The 10792-nt window shown below is 33.8% G+C and overlaps 1 protein-coding gene across 3 annotated transcripts; it reads left to right on the top strand.

Moving 5' to 3' along the window:
• The first annotated feature begins 5457 nt into the window (after positions 1-5457).
• On the top strand, positions 5458-10050 carry LOC139857974 (auxin response factor 18-like). 3 transcript variants are annotated; one of them, XM_071846820.1, is made up of 13 exons: positions 5458-5593; positions 5862-5995; positions 6265-6368; positions 6515-6610; positions 6785-6841; positions 6921-7073; positions 7172-7347; positions 7439-7603; positions 7995-8181; positions 8269-8422; positions 8853-9346; positions 9432-9619; positions 9704-10050. In XM_071846820.1, exons 2-13 carry the CDS (start codon positions 5959-5961, stop codon positions 9819-9821), a joined length of 1929 nt encoding a protein of 642 aa, XP_071702921.1. In that variant the 5' UTR covers positions 5458-5593; positions 5862-5958; the 3' UTR covers positions 9822-10050. The 3 variants fall into 3 exon arrangements, with proteins under 3 accessions (XP_071702921.1, XP_071702922.1, XP_071702920.1); XM_071846821.1 differs by lacking the exon at positions 5458-5593 and having other exon boundaries at positions 5601-5995; positions 8862-9346; XM_071846819.1 differs by lacking the exon at positions 5458-5593 and having other exon boundaries at positions 5601-5995.
• Positions 10051-10792: the final 742 nt, after the last annotated feature.

Genomic DNA, 10792 nt, shown 5'->3' with positions numbered 1-10792 from the left:
CCTACGGGTCCGGGGGGTTAAATATTGGTTCTCTTTCTTCTAAAAATCTCGCGCTTTTGAGTAAATGGTGGTGGTGATTGGGTCAAAATTATTTCTAGCATTTACGGGCCGGGTGGGGGATTGGGGGACACTAATAGTTTGTGATTTTCTTGTGGAGGTTCTACATGGACCAGCATCATAAAAGCATGTTCTTCCATCGATGATATGTGAATAGCATTCACTTCTTCTTTCATTAGAGACATTTGGAGCGGAAACATGATCAAATTTTGGACTGGCAGATGGCTTGGAAGTGCTCCGTTAAAAGACTTATACAGCAGGCTATTTTCACTTGAAATCAATAAAGAGGTAACATTACAAGAAGGGGTTCGGCAGGTAGGTAACACTCATGAGTTTCAATGGCAATGGTCTAAAGAGCTTCGTGGTAGAGCAATAGATGACGAGATGGATTTAATCAATCTGATCTCAGGGATTCAGCTTCATTACGGCTAGCAAGATAAGTGGAAATGGATTCATGCTTCTGATGGTCTGTTCACAATAAATCAGATGGCGGTCGTGATTGATGAGAGGAGACTGGAAACAGGTAGCACGGCGATGGAAACTATTTGGAACAATTCAATCCCACAAAAGGTTGCAATTTTCATCTGGAGAGCAAAACTCAAAAGATTACCGGTACGTTTGGAACTAGATAAAAGAGGAATTGATTTAGATTCTTTATTATGTTCGATTTGTGGTGATGAAATTGAAACCATTGAACATTCGTTGTTAAAATACAATAAAGTGATCGAATTTTGAAAAAAAAAAATTAAGCTGGTGGGACGTACTAGAATGCAAACAAACACGTTGGATCTTTAGCAAACGATGTGATCTTTACCTCGTTTTCTAAGTATGGAAAGTCGATATGGGAAGCAGTAAAATGGGTGGGTTGCTACATATTGTGGAAATCCAGTAATAACAAAGTGTTTAATCGAAAAGAGTGGAGCATCTCAAGCATCATATCCGAGGTTCAAACCAATAGTTTCGGGTGGATTGCAAAACGTTCCAAAAAGTTCTCTTTGGATTGGCACCAGTGGATAATCAATCCGGAGTTCTATGTGGTTAGTCTGAATAATAGAATGGGGATAGGCAAATTAGCTTGTGCTAGAAGGTTATGTAAATAGTTAGCTTATTTTGTCGATGTTGGTTAGAGCTCTTAGGTTCAATGTAAATATCGATGGCCTCAATACTAACTTTTTATCTCGATGTAATGGTTGTATATGTCAATATATTGCTTGCTTTAAAAAAATAAAAAAAATAAAATATAATATAATATAATATAATATAATATAATATAATATAATATAATATAATATAATATAAATTTTTTAAGTGTATAATATAATATAATATAATATAATATAATATAATATAATATAATATAATATAATATAATTTTTAGTATTATATATAATATTATATGCAGAGTACATTATATTACGATATTTAAAATGCAATATGATTTAATGTAATGTAAGAGTTCAAATTAAAGAGTGAATATGAAAATTAAGATAAAACAAAAATATATTATTTGAGATTTTTTTTGTTATCATATGTAATGATAATAATATCAGGTTATTGGACTAAAGGGGGACCTGCCCTTTTGGGAATGCTAGTGACGGGCCTAATCAGGTTACTATGTTTGGGTCGGTTGCCACAGATCTTGGGTTTAACGATGGACCCAGCCCTGCCTGATGATGTTTTTAAAAATTCAAGGCTCAGTTTTAATGAAGGCCCGGTTACTTTGTTGTAAGGCACGAGATGTTTAATTGGTGTAACTAACGGGCATGTTAGGTTTGATGAGATTAAAAAGAAAATGGGCAATGGAGCTTTTGTTAATGATAAGATCGGCTCCATTCCTTCACAAAAGATTGATCAGTCGGTTCTTGGGCTAAACGATAATCCTTCTTTGCGGATTAACGATGTGAATAATGACGTTTCTATTGATGTGTCAGAGCCGAACGATGATAACATCACATTTGCGGTTAGATTGGATCGATTGAAAAGAGAAAAGAACAAAAGGAAGGAAGATTTTTGGTAAAAAGTAAGGTAGATTCGAAGGTTGAAAGGCCTAAACCGATTTTGATAGGTTGTAGTGAAAGATGTTATTGCGATTGCGAGGACCCCTCGTGCGAAGATTATTGTAAAGCGTGATATGTTTTCAATAGAGAAGTTCCAAGAGATTTAATTGGTGATGCTAACTCGAGGTCAAGGAAGAAGGCGAACGAGGCTTCCACTTCGGGTGCTTTTAAGCTTAAAGATAACATTGGCAACTTTGATTACGGGGATGCAACTCAAAACTTTTTTATGACTCCTTAAGATGGAAAAGATGGAGGTTCTTCTGCTATCGGGAGAGGAGGTATGTCCGTGGAGGCTTTCGCTGCATTTGATGTTATGATGAGAGGTTTGGCCGAGGATAGTGCTCTGGGCGATGGATCCGCCAGTGCGTTATCGTACAAGATAAAGAATCGGTCCTGGAATAATTCTTTGAAAGAGACGATCAATAGTAGATTGAAAATGGCAGGTCCTTGAGGTTGATTGGTGTGTTTCGTATTGTGTACTTCGGTTGATTTCTTCCTTTTTTCGTGTTGTTGTCGGTTTTGTTTGGTTATTATTTTGTTATTTTTAGGTTTCGGGTGGGTAGGAAAGCTCGTTTATAGATAGTTTGCATGTAGATGTTGCTTTCGAGGTGTGTGCTTTCTCGTTTTCCCACCGTTTTGTAATCCATGTTGAGGGTGTTTTCCATGATAAAATGATCTTGTTTCTATATGAGTATTTGTTATTTTCACCAAAAAATAAAATAAAAAATATCAGGTTGTAATATCACGTGTACCTTGACTTGAGTACATATTAGATAAATATATTATATAATTATAATGCAATACGAAATACAATAAAATATAATACAATATTTTTTTAAAAACTGCAGAAGATAATATAATGTAATATCTATATCTCTACTATATATCAAGAAAAGCTCAATAAAACAATTAATCAATTTAGGATTAATTTTCAACTATTAGATTAGAAAAATTACAATCATTATCCCTATAATCTATTTCGTCCATTTATTATTTTTGGACTTACAGTGCTTTAACTAGAAATTTATATGTAATCGACCAAAAATACCCTTATATGATAAAATATAATATTTTACGTTTTTTTTTTGGCAAAAACACGAATACTATATTAACTAAGGCTTATTCGTCAAAAGATGAAAAAAAGTCGAACAAGAATACAACGATACAACGGCTTGGCTCGAAACTAAAAGCGAAAAGAAAATCTAACCGCTAGCTACAATCGAACCAAACCTAGTCAAAAAGACAAACAACATAAACCACAAAACAACCGAAATAAAATATTTTACGTTTAACCTCCTAAAAACATGCTACATTAATGGTATGTTTAACACGCAGTTTTTTGAAACTTTTAGCTTTTATGAAAAAACTCCTATCTAGTAAAAAGATACGTTTAGTTGAAGGAGTTTAAAGCTTTTTGAGAGATGGAAAAAGCACCAACTAGCTCCTTTATCAAACGGTAAGGGAGGAAGCGTTTAAGAATTCATAAGAGCTTTTCACGTTTACATGACTTAAATACCCTCCAAATTCTTATGAATTATTCCAAGTGACCCATCCAGTTCTTTAATATAGACATAATCAAATATATAAATATGTGTATCAATATATATATATATATATATATATATATATATATATATATATATATATATATATATATATATATATATATATTGTATGTTTATTTGGTAAAATCATTAACGTTATGGTAATCGTAATCGGTTGGTGTATAATGTATATATGTATTGTATGTTTATTTGTTCATAATAATCGTAATTGTTGTCATATTGAAGAAGATGATGAGTATATATTGTGATATTATTGTTGTCATATTGAAGAAGATGATGAGTATATATTGTGATATTATATAAAATATAAGTATTGATGGCAACTTTAAATGTTATTGTAAACAAATATGTTTCTTTTTGTCTATTTTGTCATTTCACCATTTATTTTAATAGTTCCAGTTATTTTGTCAAATATCTAAATATATCTAAAAAGCTCCAGCTACTAGCTACCAGCTAACATCTACAAGCTAACAGCTACAAGCTTCCAGCTACCAGCTAACAAATAACAGCTCCAGCTTCCAGCTTGCAAAAAATAAATTGATAATTAATCTATCATTATACCACACAAAAAACAAAAGCCATGAAATTTCCACTTAATGCCGGTTAAATAATATCTTCATAAATTTTCTATTTTATTCACAAACAATTATTAATTATTACTAAGTATTATCTATTTAAATAATAATTAATAGTTGTGATAAAAAAACATTATACATGGTTAAGGGTAAGATAGAAAACATTATGCGATGAAAGGTCACAAGCGATTCATTGATATATCATACTCGCTGCAGGTAAAATCTAACTTGTGATATCGTAATACACATTCAAACAATCAACGAGTATAACCTTTAACCTTATATACAATTACAAATTTTAGAATTATAATTTTTAAACGTTTGCATATACTTCTCTTTTCTTGTTGTTGTGTTACCTTTTTTATTAGTTAGATTATATTCTGTATATTTTTATAACCCGCGGGTAACCAGTATTCGTAATTTAGTGGCATTCCCGTTGAAGACTACACAAGCTTTGACGGGTAAAGAAAAAATTATTGTGGGCGGGGATGTGTGTCCATCACCTGTGAGTACACTTCTTATTAACACTTCATAATATCTTATAGATGATTCTTATCATTTATAAACTTAAAACTTAATATAACTCACGATCATCAAAAGCCGTCACATAAGACTACTTCAACGACTTACAACATTAAATACGTTTCTAACAATCTCGTGATAAACCATGAGAGTTTGATCTTGATAGTTAAAATTTAAATTATTTTAATGGTTTACTTAACGTGTCATTTTTATATCGTATTTAGTTACATCACAACAAAACATCGTTGTATTTCAACTTCGTATGTACTTTTATTCATACATGTTTATTTTATAAATATATATTAAATTTAATTTTAACTTATTTTAAGTTTCACGAAATCACAGGTTATAAACTAGTACAATACTATACAATTAAATGTAATAATAATATTATATTATTATTATACAATATTATATTATACAATTAAATATTATACAATTAAATGTAATAATAATATTATAATAAATGATATTATACAATTAAATGTAATAATATAATATAATATTATACAATAAAGTACAATTAAATGTAATACGTAGTAATATTTACATTTTGTTGGGTAGATGCAATAAAAATGTGAACTACATTCACCTTTCAAGCAGTATATAAACCCATGGGAAAAGCAAAAAATTTTATAAACAATTTCACATTTATCATATGCACTGAAAGTTGTATTTTACGGAAAATATAACAAGATATAAGTAAGTTAACCTTGAATCTAACCATACTTTTAACTCTGGTTAGTTAGGTTAGCTTCACGCACTACACACCACCAAGAAAGGAGACAAACACAGGCTAATTATAGATACAAAAAGTGTAAGTATTCTTTATCTTGTTTAGAGAGACTAGAAATCAAGGCGTATATTAATTTGTTTTCAGGTTCATATAACGGCGTTTTCACATTTCCCCCAATTCTAGTGAGAGAACACTTAACTTCCGTTTGTTTTCTAGAGAGAGAAACAACCACAGGCTATCCGTTATTACGATCTGCAACGGAAGATTAACGGTTTTAGGGTTTTTATAAAGGTGCTTAAATTGAGTCATAAAAGTTTGATTTATTGAAGCGCTGCTGTTATATCTTCAGGTTCATGCATAAATGCGGTGGATATCATGATTTATTAAGCTCAATTTTGTGACGATTTGTGTTTTAGATGTTTTTCTGCTGAATTAGGGTTCCGGTTATGGAGAATCAACAACCGCCGCGAAATCGGCGTGAAGGTAAAATTCATTACAAGATATTGCTAAAATGTTTCAATTTCGTAAGGTTTTATGTATATATATTGTTTTCCCCAAATTAATTTTTAAGTTTTTAATTTTATGCTTGTTTTTGCTAATAATAGTATGTTTAGTTTTTATTGATATTGTTGATGTAATATTTTAACTTTTTCTATTTTTCTCTCTTTTTATCACAATTAAAGTGTGATTCTTTGATACTTTGATTATGTTTTTGTTTTTAATTTTATTTTATTTATTACAATTTTGTGAAGATCCATTGTATAAAGAACTTTGGGGCGCTTGTGCCGGCCCACTAGTTGAGTTGCCCAAAGATGGAGAACGAGTATATTATTTTCCACAGGGGCACATGGAGCAAGTAAGTAACTTTTTTGTTTTTGTTCTTTGGTTAAAAAATTTAGATATATATTTGTTAAAGTTTTTATTTTTTCATATGCAAGTTTTTGTTTTGTTATTCTGTAATTATTGGTTTTTGCTTTTACTTAATTTTGTTTTCTGTTTCAGCTGGAAGCCTCTATGAACCAAGCTTTAAATGAAAGCATTCCCTTATTTAATTTGACGCCGAAAATTTTGTGCAAGGTGGTGTATAGTCACCTCATGGTATGTTTGTTGCTCTTGTATTTATTTATTTTTGGATGGTTTGATATTTGTAGTATGGATCATGTTTAGTTTTTTAAAATGTGGAAGCAAGTTAGGTTTTGATATGTGTTTATGTTGGGTAGGTTGGAAAAATTTATATTTTTTGAACTTATTATAAATCTTGTGGCTTTGTAGGCTGAACAGGACACCGACGAGGTTTACGCCCAAATCACTTTACTTCCGGAAGTAGACGTAAGAATTTACCTATAATAGTTATTTAAATTTAATTTAAAATAATAATCTATTTGTAATAAAGTGTAACATTATGCAGCAAACAGAGCCTACTAGTCCAGACGAATGTTTACCCGAACCTGTGAGGCCAACGGTTCATTCGTTCTGCAAAGTATTGACCGCTTCCGACACAAGTACTCATGGCGGGTTTTCGGTTCTTCGTAAGCATGCAACTGAGTGCTTACCACCCTTGGTAATTTTTTTCCCCTGTAATCTAATTGTTTTCTTGATTATTTTTGGTTGTGATTGTTTACAAATGTTTAGTATATTTATTGAATTGTGGTTGTTAAGGATATGAGTCAAGCTATACCCACCCAAGAGTTAATAGCCTACGATCTTCATGGAACCGAATGGCGGTTTAAGCATATTTATAGAGGTCAACCAAAACGGCATTTGCTTACAACAGGATGGAGTACTTTTGTTACCAACAAGAGATTAGTGGCTGGGGATTCGTTTGTATTTGTTAGGTACAGTTTTTTATAAATATAATTAGACACATATATTAGTTTGCAGTTTGTATATTTGATCAAATTCTGACTGAAAGTAACTTGTTTTTAGGGGTGAGAACGGTGAACTACGAGTTGGCGTTAGACGACAAGCTCGTCAACAGACTTCAATGCCATCGTCGGTAATTTCGAGCCAGAGTATGCATTTGGGAGTACTTGCAACCGCTTCACATGCTGTTTCAACCCAAACTCGTTTTGTTGTTTTCTACAAACCAAGGTATGATACCTTGGGTACAATAAAAAAAAGACAAAATACGGTATCAGGAATTGTCCTTGTGGTTTGTATCAGACATCACCGGTGGTCTCTGTACTTTTTATTCTTACAAGGACGGTCCATGTAATTTGTATTTGAATCACCGGTGGTCCATGTGGTTTGCATTATGTGGTTTGCATTTTATCGTCACGTCCCTGTGGATATGCAGGACTATCGGTGATCCAAAATGCAAACCACAAGGACCATTCATGACGGAAAAAAGTACAGGGACCACCGGTGATTTCTGATACAAACTACGGGGACCATCCGTGATATTTTGTCTTAAAAAATGTATATCACAGGGTTTTTATTCTTTTCCTTTTTTACAACACTTGATTTGCTGAAATTTTTTCAGGACGAGTCAGTTTATCATTGGGTTAAACAAGTACTTGGAAGCCATATACAACATGTTTGGTGTTGGCATGCGTTTCAAAATGCGGTTCGAAGGGGAGGATTCTCCCGAACGAAGCTTTAACGGGACGATAATTGGAGTTGAAGATAAATCTCCCCAATGGGGATTATCTAAATGGCGGTCATTAAGGGTCGGTCAATTTCTGTTTAAATATTGTACTTACTAATAGAATTATTATCAAACTAAAAGACTAATCTTTTTGTTAACAATATAACAGGTCCGATGGGATGAACCTGCATCTATTGTGAGACCAGAAAGGGTGTCACCTTGGGAGATTGAACCTTTTGTTGCTACCGTTCCTTCAAGTTTAGCCCAACCACTCGCACCAAAAGTTAAAAGACCTCGACTTCCAGTTGAGATCACCAACGTTGGTCAGTCGAGTTTTCGAAGTTTCCTTCCTACTTAAAAATTTAGCTATTCCAATATGCGTTTGTAACTTTATGCCATGGTTGCAAATGGCGGTTGCGGCGGCCTTTGCGACGGTTGGGTGACAGGTGACTAGCATGTCTCATTTCACCCAAAAACCTCTAATTAGTCAGTCAACGTAAAAACGTTCAAAAGTCAACTTTTTGTCTGGCCTTATTCTAGTGCAAACGAAATTTGCAAGCCCATTTAAAAATCTGCGGGGAAAAGCAGACTTACAAAGTATCCCTTGAAGATAAAACGGACTTATTATTTCTATTTAAAAGTCAACGTTGGTCCACGTCTGTTTCAAGCACGTCTTGACCGACTCGACTTTTCAAGGTCTTGACCGATTCGTCGCAACCTTGCTTTATGTGTAACATGTAATTTTTGATTTAGAACCTGCAGGTCCATCTGCTTTGGCTGTTTGTACTTCTTCACATGATTGTTATACACCTGAAGTACCAAGAGATGATAATCCAAGTAACAGCTGTCTTCTAATTAATCAAAACGAGGTCGGTTGGTTATCACCTTCACCCTTAAAAGCTTCTCGGAGTACGTTCGAGGATGAAACCGAAGATCAAAAACGTCACTCGTTATGGCCAATCCATTCAACATTCTCACCTCGTGAATCTATTAAGCAGACGAAACAAAGTTCTTCAAGTTGTCGATTATTTGGTTTTGATCTCGCGCTTTCTCCAAAAGCGCCGATGACATCATCGGACGTTTTGTTACATCATTCCATCGAAGGACATGTGCCAAGTACGTTATCTGTCGGATTTTCGGATGTCAAATCTGAGTTGTCAAAGGATTGTAAAGAACAAGGGATTATGTTAGTTTCACCTAAAGAAGTTCAAAGTAAGCAAAGTGCATCTACCCGGAGTCGTACGAAGGTATAATAATAACGTTTGAAGTGTGAGTTAATAGAATTTAATACTTTTGATATATGTGTTAAACGGATATGTTATATTTTGAAAGGTTCAAATGCAAGGTGTAGCGGTGGGTCGTGCGGTTGATTTAAGTGTGTTGAAAGGGTACGATGAGCTCATTAATGAACTTGAAGAAATGTTTGAGATAAAGGGAGAGTTAAGACCTCGAAAGAAATGGGAAATTGTGTTTTATGATGATGAAGGAGATATGATGCTCATGGGCGATGATCCGTTTCCGTAAGTTTATTTTAATATATAAAAACAGTTCTTTTATTTATGGGTAACGAATTATGATTGGCGTTTATTTGTATGTGATTGCAGCGAGTTTTGTAACATGGCGAAGCGCATCTTGATCTGTTCAAGTCAAGATGTAAAGAAATTCAAGGCTGGAAGTAAGATTTTATCTTCAATGGATAATGAGGCATCAGGAAGCTTGTAAGCATACAAAAAGAACACACCCCATGTTTTTTTTTTTTTTGAGATGCTGGTGTTCGGGGTGTAGTCGTGCATGTAAAGAGGGGATGGCATAATTAGTGTTTGTGTTAGATGAATGGCCCTCTTGAAGGAATGAAATAGGAAGAAGGGGGATTATGTGAGTATTTAGGGCTAAAACATGTGTATATTAGAGAGGTATTTGGCTAGTTTTTACTTTTTAATGCTAATTTGGGGGGGGGGGGGGGGGGGGGGGGGGGGGGGGGCTTTTTTGTTGTTATAAATATGTTTGGCTTTTTTTGGCTTTTGACATTTTGTTGACTCTTTTGTCCTTTTTTTTAATAGTTAAAAGATCCAATAAAATCTAAAATAATGACTATTACAAAACATATCTTTCACCAACCACACAAGTAAACTTGGATTGTACGGCTGTGTTTTTGTTTATGCTGAATTGCTGATGCGAAAAGCTTCGATAAAGGCGCTACTCCATGCTCGGAGGACTTTACAAGGTATGTTAACAGGTCGCGGTTGGCAACTCAATCGTGGATGGCTTTTATTCTGATTTTGTTGCGTCGGTTAAGCATGCCATTTTGACCGGCAATGAATCTGAGATGTTTAATGGTAGTCTTTCGAGTCCCATTTCCGAGGTCGTGCTTTCCTTTGGTTTATGTTGATTAGCAACAGTTCTTTCAAGATGCGCCAAAAGATGTTGGGTTTGCTCATGTTGGTGTCGATGTAAGAAAGAAACAAGTGGTGTCTACGATCATTATTGGTAAGAAAGAAAGAGGGTGAATATAAAATTCTAGGCTTTGTGTAAATGAATAAGTTCGGGTGAATTAAGAATGTTAATATGGAATTTTAGGGGTTCTTATTTTTACATCTGAATACTGAAGAAGGTGACTAAATTTTGGGGAAAGATAATGAAATGGTGAAAATGTGGCATCGCTCATGAGCTCACTCAACGGAGCTTGTTCAAGG

This window comes from Rutidosis leptorrhynchoides, chromosome 7, assembly GCF_046630445.1.
Source record: "Rutidosis leptorrhynchoides isolate AG116_Rl617_1_P2 chromosome 7, CSIRO_AGI_Rlap_v1, whole genome shotgun sequence".
Lineage (NCBI taxonomy): Eukaryota > Viridiplantae > Streptophyta > Magnoliopsida > Asterales > Asteraceae > Rutidosis > Rutidosis leptorrhynchoides.
Note: the sequence above shows the minus strand (reverse complement) of the source record. Positions and strands in the feature narration are given on the sequence as shown.